The sequence below is a fragment of the Cavia porcellus genome, unplaced genomic scaffold (genome assembly GCF_034190915.1).
Source record: "Cavia porcellus strain 051 isolate PalLab524CR breed Dunkin Hartley unplaced genomic scaffold, mCavPor4.1 scaffold_22, whole genome shotgun sequence".
NCBI lineage: Eukaryota > Metazoa > Chordata > Mammalia > Rodentia > Caviidae > Cavia > Cavia porcellus.
This window is the reverse complement of record NW_026947505.1, coordinates 32,407,060-32,426,575: the sequence shown is the minus strand read 5'-3', so window position 1 is coordinate 32,426,575 and position 19,516 is coordinate 32,407,060. Positions and strand designations below refer to the sequence as shown.

Sequence of the window (19,516 nt, the reverse complement as noted above, 5' to 3'; positions counted from 1 at the left end):
TTGGGCTAACTGAGAGGTGCATCTTTGATGATTGCCCATCCTACTGAAGAGGCAGTGTAGCAGTTTTTTCTCCTTAGGAAATCCTGGCATGTTTGTGCTTTTTCAAGTGAACAAGGACAGCATGGATGAGCCCCCAAATCCCAGACATCTACTTGTACTTAAGCACTATGCGCTCAGTAGATTTTAATACTTAGTATTAGAAAATTACGTGAATAAACTTTGATACCCTTTAGAAGAGAATCTTATTTATTTTTAAATGATTCTATTCCATTAGTATGTTATTGAAGTATACACCGATTATATTCATAACGAGGAGAGTTGGTACATGTACATAACACATCCTAATACTTTTTCTTTCCCCTAGGAGTGGAAGCATTTCAAGCAAATTCTAGTATTTTGCGATTAATAAGGATTCTGAAAAGTTTTTGTACCCTTTATCCTGTTAACTTTGAGTTATCTAGCAGTACTCTTTATAATCACTGATCTTTTTAAAACATCTGTGCTTAGTCTATGAACTTCAATTTGTAGTTTCCTAATCGTGTCATCTAAATTTGATTATTATATCTAACCACACAACTAGCTAAAGTATGTAGCATGTAAAGAAAGTTTCACATATATCTATCCATTTATATGTGTATAGATAATGCCTTCAGCTGAAGCTGCTTTATTGTGTGTTGATAGCTAAGCCTCTAGAATACTTATGTGCTTGGTTCATAAATTATTGCAAAATGTTTAGTATTCTATTTATATTTTTGGTGTCAGTTTGCTATGGGGGTGCACATGGGGAGGCCGAGCCTGGAACACTGCAGATTGGGGCCCAGCCTGGGCAACTTAAACAAGCACTTTGAAGGAAGGGCCTGTGTATAGACATAGCTCAGTGTGTGTTGTGAGGGCACTGGCAGCCCCCACTATTTGCTTTCTTTTCTTTGTGCTTTTCTCTTTGAACTCCCAACCTAACTCTAGTTTTGGAAACTTCACTTTTTTAGAGCCTGTGGGGTACAATTTCGCGTCCAGGACCCAGAGGAGGAAATCAGACTTCCAGGCTGCCTCTTTGGGTCCTGTGGGCACAGGGAAGACAGAGGGGTCGCCAGGGGGAGCCCTCAAAGCAGGGCTGTAAGGGGCGGCGCCACCTGCGGGTACTCCCCCTGAGCCTCACCAAAGTTGCAGAGTATCCCCTGACTCCGGGGTTGGGGACTCAGGGTTCAGCGGGTCCTCTCCGCGCTCTACCCAGCCGGGCACAGTTGCAGGGTTCCTGGGCGGGACTGGAGGTCGGCGCGGTCGCCTCCGTCCAGCGGCTCGGTGGCAGAACAGGAGGGCACCTGCCCACAGCTCCTGCCGCCCTCTCCCAGCTCCTCGGGTCGCAGCTCTGTCTGACCTTGGGTAGGTTTGTCTTCACAGCTTGTGCGAACCAAGAGTTGCTCTCTGTGGATTCGGAAGAACCGGAGCCGGGCTCGGGCTCGCAGGAGCTCGGAATGCCCTGGTGCCTCTTCACAGCCCGCGGGAGGGCCCAGTGGCCTTGGTGCTGCTGGCAGGAGCCCTGAACACCCAGGTTCTGCTCCCAAGATGCTCCTGCCTCAGGCTCCGGAGTGCTGGGATTACAGGAGTGCACCAGCACCCAGGCTTCTGAACATCTTAGTGGTAGGCTATGGCGAAGATGTTTGTGGTTCATCAAGTATGTCTGATCCCTCCTACTTCTCAGAACCCTGTAGTCAGGATTGGAAACAAAAGTGGTCTCATTTCCATCCTAGAGAAAGCATTTAAAGGTATTGCAGGATCTCTCTCTCTCTCTCTCTCTCTCTCTCTCTCTGTCTTTCACTGTGTGTGCTGTCTCCTCATGTTTTGCTCCCCCCCCACACTGTGACCTAAAAGCAATGGGCTGCCTTCAGAATGGATTCAAACCAGATCTTGAAGATATTTTTTTTGCTAGGATTCTGCCCTCTAACGCTGATGAATTTGTGGTACATTCTTTTTGAGAGTAAGAACTAAACTGTGATGTGCTACAGAAAAAAATTGTAGCTTTCCCTATGAGGGGTGAATCTAAGCTTTAAAGTGTGACATTAATTCAGCAATGGGGATGTGGCTGTCCAAGGCGGAAGATGAGGGTAAGAAGTGCCCTCACTGATTCCAGAGTCCTGGTGCAAGTGGATCCTGTTGCAAGGTGTGATACATGTGTGGACTAGAAGTCTGAACTACTGTCAGAGTCCTGTTATGTGTATGGACAGTGTGTTGTAGAGTGAGGCACAGTGTTCAAAGGATGGACACAGGCACCAGCTGGTCCAAATTCCCAAAATTTGTTTAGCAGCATTTGGGGCAAATGGTTTTTGTTGCTGCAGCTTGTCTTGTGCATTGCAGACTATTTGGGGCCTCAAACAGGATCCAATTGACATGATAGCACACCCCTACCCAGTAGGGGCATGAAAAATTGCCTCCAAATATTGTCAAGTGTCCCACTCATGGAGAGAGCTCCTCCTATTTGAGGAGTTTGTAGAGATGAGCGCAGTTGACTTGATATGAATCCTGGAAAGGTACGTGAATCAGTGTTTCATGATCAGTTAAGAGATCTCCAAGACAGACATTTATCAGGCACCAAATTAACTCCTTCTGTTGTATATGCAGAGGAATTTTTAAAATTGGAAATCAAACTCAGCGCCTTCACTTGCCAGGCAGGTGCTGTGCCTCGGAGCTGCATCCCTGGCCCCAGAGCAAATAATTTTTACCTGATTGAATGATCTCATGTTTGTGATGTTAGACTAGTCTGAGAATATTAGATAGTTCTGCTGACACAGCTTGAGAGAAGATGGTGAAGTCTAGATCAGCAGTGGGCATTCACACAGGAAGTTGCTCACTGGCCATACCAAGGTCGTATGATGGTGATCTGGAGGGGATGTTAACAGAGTTTTATTCAGGAGACTGAAGCCACATAGTGATGTGAAGAAGTAGCAGTGAATATGAAGATGATTAACTACACACTAGTGAGTACATGCTGAGAGGACAGGAGAGCTCTAGGAATTGGTAGGTAACCTATAAGGGAACAGACTCTGTCTCCAAGGTTGAAGGAGAATACTCAGGAGGAGTAGGTCTGGAAGAGCCCCATGCTCAGGCCTTGGGATCAGTCTTTCTAGGAGAGATGACAGCCTGGGCCTCTGAGTGAGAAACAAAGGTCCCTAAGGTGCTTTGTCAACTGAACTAGTAGGAAGAGCTCAGTAGCTGTTTGTAGAATCTAGGAAACTCCTCATGGCAAGATATCAGGAATAAAAATCCTTAATAGGGTCTAAAAGTGCAGGAAGTAGCGTGTTTGTGAGGCAAGACTCGGGGAGCATGTTCCCACCTTCTCCCATGGCTGGCTGGTAGTCTTTTCTGCTGACAAAGCACTGGCCAGGAGGAAAGTGTTCACCAGAAAGAGCAGCCTCATTGATAGGCCAGGGAAGGGCAGGTCTGGGGCTGAGAGTAGCACACTGGTACATGGTAAGGAGGTCTCTGTGAGCACAGCAGGGCTTGGGTTTTCCCCTCCCCCATCAAGTTTTTCCCTTCATTTAGGGAAATCACTGAGTGTTTCATGAGGATGATTTGAAAATTCAGATGGTAAACATGTACTGAGCACTTACAGTAGGTAACACACATTCCTCATGGCTTTACACCCATTAAACCTGGTAACTCAGAGTATTCAAGTGTTACCCAGCTGTCATTTCCTGCTGATATTCCTTGACTGGTTCGTCCACACACACCTCTTTCTAACTGCATCTAACTTGCCCCACAGTACAAAATAGAAACCTGAGCCCATTTTTCCAGGTGAGAGTCCTGATAGTTTATCCTCAGAGGAATGCATTCCTAGGCATTCATAGGAAGTATGATGATAAGATGGAAAACACAGACTGCATTTTATTTTTCAGACCTTTCTTCAAGAGATGTGGAGCCCTGGGTTTTTTTTTCCATGGAGCTGTTCCCTCCTCAGTTTCTGGGGCAACCCTCCCCCCAGAGTGCAGGCTGGCAAGACTTGTATGAAATACATGTATGATAGGAAGAGAGGTGCAGCCCAGGTGGTAGAAATGAATGAATGGGGTGTATCTCTGGAGGGTGTATTTTGTCTCCAGCCTCTTCACCTCCCTTTGACTGTTTCACCCTCCCTGTTTCTTTCAACATCTCTCAAGCCTCCACCTGGTCCACACTCTGCCTCTTCCTGTGAAGGAAAAACTGCAATTCTCACACTGATTTCATCTTATAGCCAGAACAGGCTTAGGAACCAAGAAAGCCAGTGGTATAATCCTGTCTGCTGGCAAAATCTTGAGACTTGGGGGCAAGGTTGTAAGTTATGGTCTGACTTGGGAAGTCTTGGGTAGAGAACATTCAAAATCTGTCTTGGTTATTTTTGTCTCTCATTGTTGATACCTGAGGCCCAAAGTTAGGGAAGGAAAGGTTTATTTCTTCAATTTTGGAGGTTTCAGTGCATACTCAGGTGGCTCCAATTGACAGGGTGGTATTGTGGGCCATGACAAACAGCAAACAGGAGCTGGTGAGAGAGAAGACATGCCTTCTCCCCCCATTAAACTTTATATTGAGAGGAGGAGCTGGGCAGATCTGGGGTGCCCTCACTGGCCTCTCTGCGTGTCTGGAGGACTCTGGATTTCTGCGCCCAGACTGCTGGAGTTCCCTCAGGCTTCCAGGTGCAGTGAAGGAGAGAGGTGGGTTTAAGGCTTCCACATCAGCCTCCCCATTCCCGGCTTCATTTGGAGACCTGCTGAGCTCCCGATAGGTGGGCTGGCCCACACTACCAGCCTAGCCCAGCCTGTTTAGCTGCCGCGCCTGGCCACAGGTCTGCAGAGGAGGAGCTGGGCAGATCTGGGGTGCCCTCACTGGCCTCTCTGCGTGTCTGGAGGACTGTGGATATCTCTGCAACCAGGGAGGGTCCACAGGTTCCTGAAGCACTGCGGCCTGTGGTGAGTACCCTAACCCGGCTGCGATTGAAGAACTGTGGAGCTTCCAAGGGGCAGGTGGGCGCACAGTGTCCCTGAGGCCCAGCTTGTCTGGAACTGCGGAGTTCTGAGCAGGCAGAGGAGGGCCACTGGTTCTGTAGGCCTAATGGCTTGGAGTAGCGCGGCGCCAGAGTCCCAGTAGCTCCAAACATAGAAGGGGATTTTCAACAGATCCTGAGGAAGCTTTCAAGTAACACTTGAAACACAGAAATATAGGAAAATGACAAAACAAAAGACCAAATTACAACCTCAAACCTCCAGCCCATCTCAAGAAACCCTAGAAGCGATGTATATAGAAGAAAATATATCCCATCCACCTCATATATCGGACACAATAGCCACTGAAATTGACAAGCAACTCCAGGAAGCTTTAAAGAAATTCAAACTCGAAATAATCTCCCAGATAAAAGAAGAAATGATAAAAGAAATGAAAGAGATTCTAAATATATCTAAAGAAAACACAGATAAAAAATTGGAGGAACTAAACAAAAAGATAGAATCCCTAGACGAGCAATATAAGAAACAAACAGAATACATAATGCAGATGCACAGAGATATACAGGAAATAAAAAACTCCACTGAAAGTTGTAAAAACCGCCTTAATGAAAGTGAAGATAGAATTTCAGACTTTGAAGACAGGATTGCAGCTAGTGAACAGGAAAGGAAAGATCTTTTGAAAATAACAAGGAACCAGGAAACAACAATTCAACAACTGCAAGACGATGCAAAGAAGAATAACATAAGAATGATAGGGATTAATGAAAGAGAGGGAGACAACATGAAGGATGTCAGGAGGATATTTAGAGAAGTAATAGCTGAAAATTTCCCAAGCATGAGATCAGAAACTGACATCAGGATCAGTGAAGCATATAGAACTCCAAACAGTCATAACCAAAATAAAACTACACCCAGACATATAATAGTCACCATCCCAGAAATCCAACACAAGAATAGATTATTAAAAGCTGTCAGAGAGAAAAGACAAATCACTTATAAAGGAAAACCTATCAGAATCACAGCAGACTTCTCAGCACAAACGATAAAGTCAAGAAGAGCATGGAGTGAAGTATTCCAGATCCTAAAGCAAAATGATTTCCAACCAAGACTGATATATCCTGCAAAACTATCATTCAAAATAGATGGTGCAATACGATACTTCCATGACAAAGAACAGCTGAAGAACTTCATGAACACCAAACCAACCCTGCAAAAAATATTGAAAGACAGTTTAGATACACAAAGGAAAAAACCACTAAGCAAAGCAAATAATTAAACAGAACCGAAAGATAAAGATGCAACAGCAGAGAGATAACATTCCTACAATTAACCAGCATTTAACAGTAATAACCATTAATGTAAATGGTCTCAATGCACCAATCAAAAGAAACAGACTAGCAGAATGGATCAAGAAACAAAATCCAACCATATGCTGTTTACAGGAAACCCATCTAACCCAGAAAGATACTCACAGACTGAAAGTCAAAGGATGGAAAACAATCCTTCATGCAGCAGGAATCCAAAAAAAGGCAGGAGTAGCCATTCTGTTTGCAGACAACGTGAACTTTAAACCAACAATGACCATAAAGGACAAAGAAGGTCACTACATACTCGGAAGGGGAAAACTCCAAGAGGAAGAGATAACTATCTTAAATATATACGCACCAAACTCCAGAGCACCCAGTTATATAAAACAATTATTAACAGAAATGAAAACTCAAATTATCAGTAACATAATTGTAACAGGAGACCTTAATACACCACTGACACCAAGGGACAGATCAACCAGACAGAAAATGAGCAAAGAAATAACAGAACTGAATCACACCTGTGAACAAATGGGTTTGATAGACATATACAGAATGTTCCACCCAACAACATCAGAATACACATTCTTCTCAGCAGTACATGGATCATTTTCTAAAATAGACCATATATTAGCTCACAGAACATATTTAAGCAAATGCAAAAGAGTTGAAATCATCCCTTGCATATTATCGGATCATAGCGCTCTGAAATTAGAAATTAATGACAAAGGATACTGCAAAAATTCCGCAAACACATGGAAACTAAATAACACACTCTTGAGTAATCAGTGGGTCACAGAAGAAATTAAAGAAGAAATTAAACAATACCTAAAAGAAAATGAAAATGCAGATACAACTTACCGGAATCTGTGGGATGCAATGAAAGCCGTTCTGAGAGGAAAATTTATTGCACTGAGTTCCCACATCAGGAAAACAGAACGAACACAAGTAAATAACTTGATGCTACACCTCAAACAGCTAGAAAAAGAAGGGCAAGTCAAGCCCAAAGCCAAAAGAAGAGAGGAAATTATAAGAATCAGAGCAGAAATCAATGCAATAGAGACTAAGAAAACAATCCAAAGAATCAACGAATCAAAGAGTTGGTTCTTTGAAAGAATAAATAAAATCGATAAGCCCCTAGCCAACCTTATTAAAAAAAGGAAAGAAAAAGCTCAAATTCATGCAATAAGAAATGAAAAAGGAGAAATCACTACAGACCCAATAGAAATACAGAGGATCATCAACACCTATTTCGAAAACCTCTACTCTCAAAAGTTTGATAACACAGAAGAAATAGACAGATTCTTAGAAGCATATGAAGTACCAAAGCTAGATCAAGAGGATATAAAACTGTTGAATAACCCAATCCCTGCTAATGAAATTGAGAATGTAATTGGGTCCTTGCCCACCAAGAAGAGCCCAGGCCCAGAGGGATTCACTGCAGAATTCTACAAGAAATATAAAGAAGACCTAATGCCGACACTCCTCAAACTATTCAATGAAATTGAAAGGGAAGCAATCCTTCCTAAGTCATTCCTGGAAGCAAATATTACTCTAGTACCAAAACCTGAGAAAGACCCAACTATAAAAGAGAACTATAGACCGATCTCCCTAATGAACACAGATGCAAAAATCCTCAATAAAATATTGGCAAATAGGATCCAGCAATTCATCAAGAAGATTATACACCATGACCAGGTGGGATTCATCCCAGGAATGCAAGGATGGTTCAACATACGCAAATCAATAAATGTAATCCACCATATCAATAAAGCCAAAAATAAGAATCACATGATCATCTCTATAGATGCAGAAAAAGCCTTCGATAAGGTCCAACACTTATTCATGATAAGAACTTTACAGAAAATTGGAATAAATGGTCTTTACCTCAATATAATAAAGGCCATTTATGACAAACCAACAGCCAGCATCATACTAAATGGCCAAAAATTGAAAGCCTTTACTTTAAAATCGGGTACAAGACAAGGATGTCCTTTATCACCACTCCTATTTAATATAGTACTGGAAGTACTAGCCAGAGCAATTAGGCAAGAAAGAGAAATAAAAGGGGTAAAGATAGGAAAAGAAGAAGTTAAATTATCATTGTTTGCAGATGACATGATACTCTACATAGAAGACCCCCTAAACTCCATTGAAATACTCTTAGATACAATAAATAAATTCAGTAATGTGGCTGGATACAAAATCAATACTCAGAAATCAATAGCATTCCTATACACGAACAACAAAATTACAGAGAGGGAAATAAGAGAAACTGGACTATTCACATTAGCAAGCAAAAAAATGAAATACTTAGGAATTACTCTTACGAAAGAAGTGAAAGACTTATACAGTGAAAATTATAATACACTGAAAAAGGAAATTGAAGATGATCTCAGAAAATGGAAAGACATCCCTTGCTCATGGATAGGAAGAACAAACATTGTGAAAATGGCCATTCTCCCAAAACTGTTATACAGATTCAATGCAATCCCAATAGAAATACCATCAACATACCTTATAGATCTAGAGAAATCACTCCTAAATTTCATCTGGAACTAGAAGAGACCTAGAATCGCAAAGGCAATTCTAAGCAGCAAAGACAAAGCAGGAGGCATCACAATCCCTGACTTGAAGTTATACTACAAAGCAACAGTAGTAAAATCAACATGGTATTGGAATCAAAACAGAGCTGAAGATCAGTGGAATAGATTAGAAGATACAACCACAACTACGAACACACTCAACCACCTTATTTTTGATAAAGGAGCCAAGCAGGTTCACTGGAAGAACGACAGTCTCTTTAATAAATGGTGCTGGAAAAACTGGCTCTCCATTTGCCGAAAACTAAAGCTAGACCCATGTCTATCACCATGTACTAAATTAAAATGTAAATGGGTCAAAGATCTGAATATTAAAACAGAAACACTAAATCTATTGGAAGACAAAATAGGTAGAAACCTTGGAGACATAGGAGTAGGTAAAGAATTCATGAACAGGACTCAAACCGCACGGGAAATACTTCCCAGAATCAATAACTGGGACCACTTCTTATTAAAAAGTTTCTGCATGTCAAAAGAAATCTCCAGCATAGTGAAAAGAAAACCCACAAACTGGGAAAAGATTTTAGTGAACTCTCTCTCAGACAAGGGCCTCTTGTCTAAAACATACAAAGAATTAAAGAAACTCAGACCTCCGAAATTCAAAGATCCAATCCAAAAATGGGCATCTGAGATGAATATGCAATTCTCAGATGAAGAAATGCAAATGGCAAATAAATACATGAAAAAATGCTCATCATCCTCATTGGTCATTAGAGAAATGCAAATTAAAACCACACTGAGATACCATCTCACTCCTGAAAGAATGGCCAGGATCAAGAAAACCGACAACAAATGCTGGAGAGGCTGTGGGGAAAAAGGAACTCTCCTGCACTGCTGGTGGGAGTGTAGACTGGTACAGCCTTTGTGGAGATCTGTCTGGAGATTTCTCAAAAAGTTGGGACTGGAAATCCCATTTATTCCAGCTATTCCACTTCTAGGCATATTCCCAGAAGAACTGAAAGCATCATACCACAGTGATATATGTGCACCTATGTTTATAGCAGCACAATTTGTAATCGCCAGATCTTGGAAACAACCCAAGTGCCCGTCAACTGAGGAATGGATAAAAAAGTTGTGGTATTTCTATACAATGGAGTATTATTCAGCTATAAAGAAGGATCACATTGAGATATTTATCAATAAATGGGCACAGCTTGAGACCATACTCATAAGTGAAATAAATCAATCTCGCATGTGTGAATACCGAATAGTTTCCCTAATGTAAGTAATGATTCAAATATATAAAAATATGTGGTAATCATGATTCCCCATTAGGTGGCCTTGAAGCCTTATAAAGTTTTCACTCATTAATTAGAAAGGCTTTATTCTGGGCTTCTTGATATGAAAATATTTGAAGCTAGAGTATATGAAGTTTTACCCAAATATTTCAAGGAAAAAGACACTATGGTAACTACTATTAAGTCAGGTTATAAGGTGGTGAAGTACTAGGTTATTGAAACAGTCATGCTGTGACCTCTATTGTTATATTGTTATGTCCTGTTTTATCTCAATCTCCCCCTTATTGTTTCAAAAAAAATTATTTAGTCATTTCTTATGTTTGTCTTAATTAAAGAAAAAATTCAAAAAAATTAGGATATATAAATAGTAACTCTTTTCGATTTCCTATTAACTTGTTTTGAAGTCCTGTAGTACTCCCACGATCTTGTTTTGACTGATTAGACTCTGTTCCATTCTATATGATAGTATCAAGTTTGAAGACATAGGCAACTACTTTGAAGACAATAAGATTCACTAAGATACCCATTCTGGTTTGACTATTGTCTTCTTTGGAAGTCCTGTAATGTTTACAATGCCTAAGTTTTATTGGTCTTGTTCTCTACTGTTTTGTCCAACTTTATAATATCTAATAAGATAGACAATTCTTTTTAAGGAAACAAGGGACAACGTTGATAACCATTGTTGATAAACTTGTACTCTGTTCTACACCATGTGTACGTCTATCCTTGGTATTGACTGACAGCTTTGTTTTGCCATATTTGACTGTATTCTTCCCCCCCCAAAGAAAGTAATAAGCACTAAGGAGTAATAAAATCCAAGATGTGTAAATTTTGTTGTAAAAAAGAGAGGGAAAAAAAAAAAAGAAAAGGAGCTCTAACGGATATAACAGCAAGTGTGTTTGGGGGTGTTAAATAGCTGACTTTATCAATGTTTTTGGAACATTGAACACAGCTGTTTGCAGTCTCCCTGTTTGAATGTCCACCTTGTGTTCTTTGATACTGTGATTTGAGGAACTATTTTCAAGAAAATAGTGTGTAATCTACTAGCAGGTAATTTCTTACTGTTATGGTTTTTTGTTTTGTTTTGTAGTTCTGTATTGCGTGTACCCTTACGCCGCTTTGGTTTGTTTTGTGTTTTTCTCTTTTTCCTCTTAAATAAAAAAAAAAAAAAAACAACTTTATATTGGCTCCACGCCTGAGCAGGTGTAGTGCTCACAGCACCAAATGGAGTGCTGGGCAAGGAACCAATCACAAATGCTCGATTCAGCTGTGTCCATGCTTGCATGAGATCAGGGGTGGGGGCAATGACACAAACCATGGCAATGTCAAGGGGAGGAATGCAAATGCATGGGTGTGGTGAAGCAGAATGAATTCTCTTTTGCTCTACTTTTCTTGTGGTTTCTCTGTGCATGCTGGTTTCTCTGCACTGTGGAGAGCAGTCTTTCGGTCTGGTAATTTGAATGAGATCTTTCAGGAAACTTTCCAAAACTTACCTAGAAATACTGTATTTTCACCTATCAGGCATTCAGGTAGTCACATGAAATTATGCACACAGATCATAAAATACAATTCCAGACTAATTGAGATATTTGTTTCAAAATAAAGATCTTTATTTATTTAAATGTCAGAAGAGAATATGTGGTTGGAAAACACAATTAAAATAATTTCTTTTTTTTATTTTAAAGAGGAAAAAATAAAATAAAATGCATGAAAAACAAGAAACCAAAGAGACAAACAATGATAATAACAAACCCAGCATTAACAATATAGGCTTTCAAAATACGTGGTAGGAACTTAACAAAGGTTGTTATTTTTCACTGTTGTCTTCAAAAGTGTTACTCAGATTCCCAGAGATAGACATGCAAAATTGATCTAATGCTACGAATGTTAACTGTTTTGTTCCTAGAACTAATAGAATAATACAATCATCTTAGCTATGTTAAGGGCTTATATAGAAATTGACATCATTTTTTTCCCTTCCTTCTTTCCTCCTTTTCCCTGTCCCAGTTATTTTTCCCCTTTGAGCAGTTTCTTGTCCGTTCACAATATTTATTGAAGATTTTGGATCTTATTTATTCTTTCGCTTTCTTACATCAGGGAGACAGCATGGAATTTACATATGTGAGTTGGTTTATTTTACTAACAAGTATAATCTGAAAAGCCTATAAAAGCCTCAATGTGATCCCTCTTTATAGCTGGGTAGTACTCTATTACATAAAAATACCACTTCCTTTTTATCCATCCCTCAGTTGATGAGCATTTGGGTTGTTTCCAAAATGTGGCTATTACAAATTGTGCTGCTATAAACATGGGTGCACATATATCACTGTGGTATGATGTTTTCAGTTCTTCTGGGAATATGCCCAGAAGCGGGATAGCTGGAACAAATGGGACTTCCAATCCCAGTTTTGTTAGGAATCTCTACACTGATTTCCACAGTGGCTGTACCAGTCTACACTGCCACTAGCAGTACAGAAGAAATCTTTTTCCTCACAGCTTCTCCAGCATTTGTTATTGGTTGTTTCTTAATCCTGGGCATTCTTTCTGGGTTGAGATGGATCCTCAATGATTGTTTTAACTGAATTTCTCCAATGACCAATGATTGTAAACATGTTTTCTTTTTTTTTTTTTTCTGGTAGATGAAACTCAGGACCTCGTACTTGCCAGGCAAACACTTATGCGGCTGAGCTAAACCGCAGCCTTGAACATTTTTTCATATAACGTAATTTAATTGCTTTATAAACGAGAAAACATGAGATGATTAGCACTAGGACCAAGCCACTCAGCAGGGCGGTCATTAAAGTGGATTCAGATCCTGCTGGGGTGGTGGGTGGTGCTGGAATGGAAACAGGAGAGAATCAGCATTTGTCAGGACCCCACATCTGAGGAGATACCCCCTCAGCTCCAGCTACCTCAGCCCACCCAGCCATGCAGACAGCTTCTACCCCTGTGCTATGTGGCAGCCACTGTGACAGGTCCTGAGGAGGGTAAAGAAAGAGAAGGAGGCCGTTGGGGTTAGTGACATATTTAGGCAAGCAGCCAGGGTCACAATGTAACCCATCCTAGCTGGTGACAGAAGTGGAAGTGATCCCTGATCAGAGTGGTAGGGAATGGTCTCAGGAGCTGACCTGTGAGGTGGTTTTGAAAGAGAAAGAGGCCAGGTGAGATGAGAGAAGAATGATGCCAAGGGAATCCTGGAGAGAGAATGGTGTCCTCAGTGTGGAGGTCAGCAAGAAACCCATGGTGAATGCATCAAAGCTATGTGCAGGGTGCAGGCGATGTTAGGAGATGAGAAGGGAAAAGATGGGAAGAATACACATGGCACCATTTCCCAGGGAGAAATCATTCCTGATCATTCTAGATGAAAAATTCACACACACACAGGTACATGCACAGGAATACAGGTAGTCACACATAGGTCCACGGGAGCATCTTATCTGAAGGGAGCTACCCCTTTCTCCTGTTCTTCCCAGTTACCTGTGGTCTGGAGATTTTCCTCTGAATGCTCCAGGAATTCCTTAAACCAGCTTCTACAGTCGACCCTTGTCCAGTATAATATCTCCCTCAGCTCCATGTCATTCTTCAACTTCTCCTTCATGGAGCTGAATCCAGAAAGGAGGTCTTCCCATGTTTTATTGTTTGAGTGAAAATGCAGAAAAACTTTTCCATTGCATCCAAAGTCCCAGAATCCTAGGATGTTTCCATCAGCTTTCTGGAGACAGGACATTCTGGCCATGAAGAAATGGGGATCTGCCCCAGGGAAAGAGATTAACCTCCCTTCTTGAGAAATCCTTGGCCCCCACCCAATACCCACCTCATGTGATCTACTAATCTTCCCGTGTTCTTCCTCCACATCCAACCTTGATGAGACCAACCTCCAGTTGTTTTCTTTAACCCAAGGAATATGGTAAATATCCCCAAAGCCCTAGCACCTCTCTCATTGTCTTGGAGTATTCCAACTTACCTGTGGATGTAAAGTCCTCTAGTTTAATGTCCCACAACAGCTTTCTAAACTCTGTGGCCAAATCCTCCAGTGTTTTTAACTGGTCATTCCAGGACTTGGTGCTATTCAGCTTCCCTCCAAGGACACCCATTGATGTGTTGGCCTTGGCACCAACACAGTCATAGGAAAGAAAGATCTTCTGATCCAGCTGACCTTGGATTTTGCACTGCTGCTGTCCAGGCAGGGACTTAGGAGTGGTGATGAATTCATAGAAAAGAGAGTGAGTGCCTGTTAGGGAAAAGCATAAGGAAAGATTAGAGGTGAGCAAGGAATGCACCAATCTGTCATCTAATAATATCTGAGGGGAAGAGACTCTCTCTGAAGGGCTGAGCTGGCAGAAGGCCCACTGCTCCTTCCGTCACTGTGCTGTCCTCCACCAGTGGAAAGCTGGTATTGTATCCTTGCTTGTGGAGGAAAGGACATTCCCTGGTGGCAGCTGCATGTCCCAGAAGAAGGTTTGCATTCCCTCTGCCCACGGGACTGATACTCCCATTCATGACCACTTGACCTGGTGGGACGAAAGACCCAGAGGGCAGAGGGGCTTCAGAAGCAACCCAGGTGGGCTTCAGGGAGATGGGGATTACATGGAGCTGCACTGAATTTTGGGGTGAGAGTGGGAGTCAGGAGTGACACAGAGGTTCAGTTTATGATTATGGTTCATGGGGTTTCCATTGACTGGTGGGAGGGGACATCACTGTGGTAGGAGAGAGGCTTCTGTTAGCTTGGGAAGCTGTAACCTGTGCTGCATGCCACAGAAACAATAAAACATGTTATGTACTAGCAGCTATTCCCCATGCTGAATGGAATAAAATTAAAAATTAGAAAAAGAAAACTAGAACATCCAGGAAATGTGTCAGAGAAAAGATCAGTAAGCTCAGACTGATGTAACATGAACACCAGAAAAATATCCTGTGCACTCTGCTTCATAGGAAGTCAGGAGGACTCTTATATCAAGTAGACAAAAAATGGTGAGCAAAGAAAAAAAAAAAAAAACCCCAAACCAACATCAGCATAGTGAGACAGAGATGACAAGAGAGTAGAAAATTAATGCGATAAGTGATTCATCAGGAAGATAAACCCAGGAGGTGGTCAAGTCTGGTTCCAGCCACTGGCTTGCCCTCTGAAGCTTCACACTGAAGGTGGCACTCAGAGAGAGCTGTGTGGCCTGCGAAGCTGAAAAGACATGAGAGAAAAGTGGTGGATTCCTGCCTAATTAATAACCCTCTTCCTGTGCTCTCCTCCCAAAAGGAAGGCCAGGGGTCTGGGCTCAAAGGCAGCAGTCTCTAGATGCACCTGCCTACACCCGTGCCAGTGTCCTCCTAAAGGCTGGACATTGAGCACAGATGCAGGGCTGGCTGGGGCATGGCTGTTGGGGGACTAAGCCATGTAAAGAATCTGCTTCAGCCCTGTAAACACCTAGCCCCAAGACAATCTGTAAACCCAGTTGCTAGGACAAGGGGGTGTCAGGTAACATTAAGTTGCTAAACCTGTAAATAAAGTTTCCTACAGTGAGGGGGCAGTTTCTTGCCTCCCATCCAGAGTTAGGGCTCCACCTGATCCCAGCCTTCCTCTCCTCTGTATTTTGTAGTCCCCTGTGGTCCTGCCCTAGGGAAACCACAAGAGCTGCTCTGGTCTCAACACTTTAGATCCTGTCTGGTAGAAGGGATGTGTTGCTGGACTGTGTCCTCAGGCAGAGGGAGACCTGAGGTACCTGGAACTGGGCACGTGGGCAGGGGTCACTGGGGCAGTGGGTGACTCAGGAGGGAAGTGGGTGGTGGACTGGGCTGGTGATTCCGTGGGGCGCCTGGCCTGTGATCTGCTGGCAAAGATTGTGGAGAACTATGGATGGAGAGAGTCTGTCACAGACAGGAGGTGGCCTGGGCTCCCTGAAGCCTTCTGGGTTAGCTTCCCATCCCGGAATAGAGGCTGCACTTTCCAGGAGTTTAGGTCTCTCGCTAGCGGCCCGCGGGACTCCCCACTGACAGCCTCCTCTTAGGCTTTGCCCTGCAACCCCTCCATCCCCAGCTTCTGTGATTTCCACCCCTCCTGCGGCCCCGGAGTGTGGTGGGGAGCCAGGCTGAGGTGACCTGGTCCCGGGAAAGGAGCCCAGCAGGGACGCGGCGCGGCGCAGCGCGCGGGGACTCACCAGCACTGGCCACAGGGAGAGGTTCTGCCAGCTGCAGCAGCAAGACCAGGACCGCGAGGAAGAAGCAGAGGATCGCGGCCGGGTTCCCGCGTCCTGTGGGCACTGGGAAGGCAGAGGGGTCGCGAGGTGGAGCCCTCAAAGCGGCGCTGGCACCTCCGGGGCCACCTGCGGATACTCCGCCCGGGCCTCCCGGAAGGTGATGTTGCAGAGCACCCGGGGACCCCGGGGTTGGGGACTCCGGGCTTCCGCGGGTCCTCTCCGCCGGCTCCCCCAGCGCCGCACGGTTCCGCGTGTTCCTGGGCGCGGACCTGAAGGTCGGCGCGGTCGCCCACGTCCAGCGGCTCGGTGGCGGCGGAGGGGAGCACCAGCCCGCCGCCCTCTCCCCGCCGCCCTCTCCCCGCTCCCCTGCTGTACCTCGGGCCAGTTTCCATGCTGCTCCTGCAAGCGCCTCAAACACCATCCTTCTGCGCGCCACGAGACCGCGGGAGCAGCTGATGTAAGAGCTTCCCCGGAATCCCGCTCCCGGCTGCGCTCAACAAGTGGGCGGAACAGGAAAGTTGTGCTCCCTGGCTGTTTTAAAAGCCCTGGGATTCAGCGCAGGACGGGTTTAGATTTGTGCGGCCGGGTGTAGTTACTTGCCAAGAATTTCAGGGGCTGTTTTTTTTTTTGTCTTTTAACCTTTTATGGGTACCGGGATCTAACCCAGGACTGCCTGCTTGCAAAGCAGGCGCTTATGCCACTGAGCTAAATCCCCAGCCCCTGGCTGGTTTTGATGTCTGCAGCTGGAATTCTTGGAAATTCTCCTGCCTAGGCCTCCAGAATGCTGGCATTATAGGCACAGGGCACCATACATGCCAGGCATTTGGTTTTTAGTTTGTCTTGTGAGACAACCAGTTGTTGTCTTTGATATGAACATCAATATACTGAACAAGTCCTAATTTTTCTGTTTAATTTACCACTGCCCTATTTGAATAAGAGTCTGATTTGAATAATAACTGATAACTGTAGGTGCTGAACATCACTTTCTGCTCAGCATAAATGACTCATCAGACTTGTGTAACAAGACAAGCTTCGTGCCTTTTGTTCCACTCCTCTTGGGCCCTTCTGTTTTAGTGTCTTCATGGTTGGACATTTCCTCTTTTTTTGTGGAAGGCCTAAGTATTTGTCACCCCACAGACAGTCTCCTTAGAAACCAAGGTGTTTGAAGAGTCCTAAGCTTTCCTGTCAACAAACAATGATATTTCCACTAGAAAAAAGCACAGAAAACAATTTCTCAGTTATAAAATCCTTGGCTCCAGCAGGAAATGCCAGTTGTGGGGGCTTCTAATAATGTCCACTTTCTGTTTTCTGTTTCTTTTGGACATTTCCTTCTTCATTCAGTGTCCATGCAGACCAGCATCCTATCACCAGGTCAGTGCTATTGACATAACTTCTTAGGCTGCCATGCCAGCCTGTGTATCCATGTGGGAAATGGTCACGTATTTTGGTGAGAAGATACCAGGTTCTTGGTTTCTGGCTCTCGGTTTATGATCTGTTTTTACCCATTCAGAAACCTCCAGTGCTGGGAGGTGACCAGGGACCATACACAGGTCCCAGTGAGCCACCTCTCATTGACTGTGATTCAGTTCTGAGGAGGCAGAGGAGAGTGGAGAAGATGGATCCCCAATGGTGCCCAGAAGAACATTATCCACTAGCTGCCACAGATGTCTCAGGAGCTTGTGGGTCCATGGCCATGTCCTGCAGTGTTACTAACTGGTATTTCCAGGATTTGGTACTATTCAGCTGCCCTCTAAGGACACTGGAGGGATTGCCTTGGTGTTAACACAGTCATAGGAAAGAAAAATCTTCTGATATCCAGCTGACCTTGGACTTGGCACTGTTCTTTTCCAGGCAGGGGCTTAGGATTGATGATGAATTCATAGAAAAGAGAGTGAGTGCCTGTTAGGGAAAAGCATAAGGAAAGATTAGAGGTGAGCAAGGAATGCACCAATCTGTCATCTAATAATATCTGTGAGGGGAAGAGACTCTCTCTGAAGGGCTGAGCTGGCAGAAGGACCACTGCTCCTTCCCACACTGTGCTGTCCTCCACCAGTTGAAAGGTGGCATTGTTTCCTTGCTTGAGGAAGAAAGGACATTCCCTAATAGCAGACTAATGTCCCAGAAGAAGGTTCCCATTCCCTGTGCCCAAGGGACTGATACAGGCTTTCATGACCACTTGACCTGGTTGGAAGAAAGACCAGGATGGCAGAGGGGCTTCACAATTAACCAAGGTGGGTTTCAGGAAGATGGGGCATTTATGGAGCTGCCTTGCATTTTGGTGATCGTGGAGCCTTATGGGATACAGAAATTTGGTTTATGAGTATGGTTCCTGGGGTTTCCATTGACAGGTGGGAGGGGGCACCACTGTGGTATCAGAGTGGGTTCTGTTAGCTTGGGAAGCTGTAACCTATGCTGCATGACACAGAAACAATAATTAAGAGATGCTTTGCACAGGCAGATACTCCCTATGAGGAATATGATCATTTTGTACTGCAAACATGTACTAATAAAAATAAAAATTAGGAAAAGAACGTCTAGAACTTCCAGGAAATGCAATAGAGGAAAGGATCAGTGGACTCAGACTGGATGTAACAGGAAGAGAAAAATGTCCTGTGTGCTCTGCTTCCTAGGAAGTCAGAAGGACTCATATGTATCAAGGGGACAAAAAAATGTCTAGTGAGCAAAGAAGAAAACCAACGTCATTATAGTGAAAGAAATAATAGAGATTACGGGGAGTGAGTTTATAACACACAGCGCAAGGCCTGGGCTGCCCAAGACCTCCTGGTTTAGAGTCCCTTTCAGAGTTGGAGACTGCACTTTGCAGGAGCTCAGACAGTGTCCAGGAGGCCAGTGAGTCACCTGACTGATAACATTATCTGTGGCTTGGTACCACAACCTCCCCATCCCCTACTTCTGTGATTTCTGCACGTTTTTGGGGCCTCGGGATAGGATGGGGGCCAGGGCTGAGGTGACCTGGTTCCCAGGAAAGGAGCCAGGGGAGCTAGTCAGGTCCAGAGGTGGCACAGTGCAGTGTTGGCCTTCTCACCAGTGGGGATGGCTTGGAGATGATCTGACATCACTAGCAGCCTGGCCTGACCATGAGGTAGATGTCCAGGAGTGGGCAGTCGCCTTGCAGCCTGGCAACAGGGAAGGGTGAGGGGTGTAGAGGAGGCCTGTGGGCCCCACCTGCAGATACTCCACTAGGGCCTCTGG

At 43.9% G+C, this 19,516-nt stretch overlaps 2 protein-coding genes across 2 annotated transcripts; both read right to left on the bottom strand.

Annotated features, from left to right (window-relative positions):
* Positions 1 to 12,698: 12,698 nt before the first annotated feature.
* LOC134472101 (UL16-binding protein 3-like) lies at positions 12,699 to 13,900 on the bottom strand. The gene is made up of 2 exons (XM_063233015.1): positions 13,593 to 13,900; positions 12,699 to 12,951 (listed from the first exon to the last, which is right to left on the bottom strand). The coding sequence occupies exons 1-2, from the start codon at positions 13,849 to 13,851 to the stop codon at positions 12,791 to 12,793; spliced, it is 420 nt and encodes a 139-aa protein (XP_063089085.1). The 5' UTR covers positions 13,852 to 13,900; the 3' UTR covers positions 12,699 to 12,790.
* Positions 13,884 to 16,724, bottom strand: LOC134472171 (uncharacterized). The gene is made up of 3 exons (XM_063233344.1): positions 16,265 to 16,724; positions 14,080 to 14,346; positions 13,884 to 13,975 (listed from the first exon to the last, which is right to left on the bottom strand). The coding sequence occupies exons 1-3, from the start codon at positions 16,722 to 16,724 to the stop codon at positions 13,884 to 13,886; spliced, it is 819 nt and encodes a 272-aa protein (XP_063089414.1).
* Between the last annotated feature and the right edge of the window lie 2,792 nt (positions 16,725 to 19,516).

Bases quoted from the DNA above. Each gene is read 5' to 3' on its own strand.
- LOC134472101 (XM_063233015.1), bottom strand. From the start codon at position 13,851: ATGGCCAGAATGTCCTGTCTCCAGAAAGCTGATGGAAACATCCTAGGA. The intron at 12,952-13,592 runs GTAACTGGGAAG...TTTCCATTCCAG, and splicing joins GGAAAATCTCCAGACCACAG to CACCACCCACCACCCCAGCA.
- LOC134472171 (XM_063233344.1), bottom strand. From the start codon at position 16,724: ATGGTGTTTGAGGCGCTTGCAGGAGCAGCATGGAAACTGGCCCGAGGT. The intron at 14,347-16,264 runs GTGAGTCCCCGC...TTTCCCTAACAG, and splicing joins TCTCCCTGTGGCCAGTGCTG to GCACTCACTCTCTTTTCTAT. The intron at 13,976-14,079 runs GTAAGTTGGAAT...GGTCTCATCAAG, and splicing joins AGAGGACTTTACATCCACAG to GTTGGATGTGGAGGAAGAAC.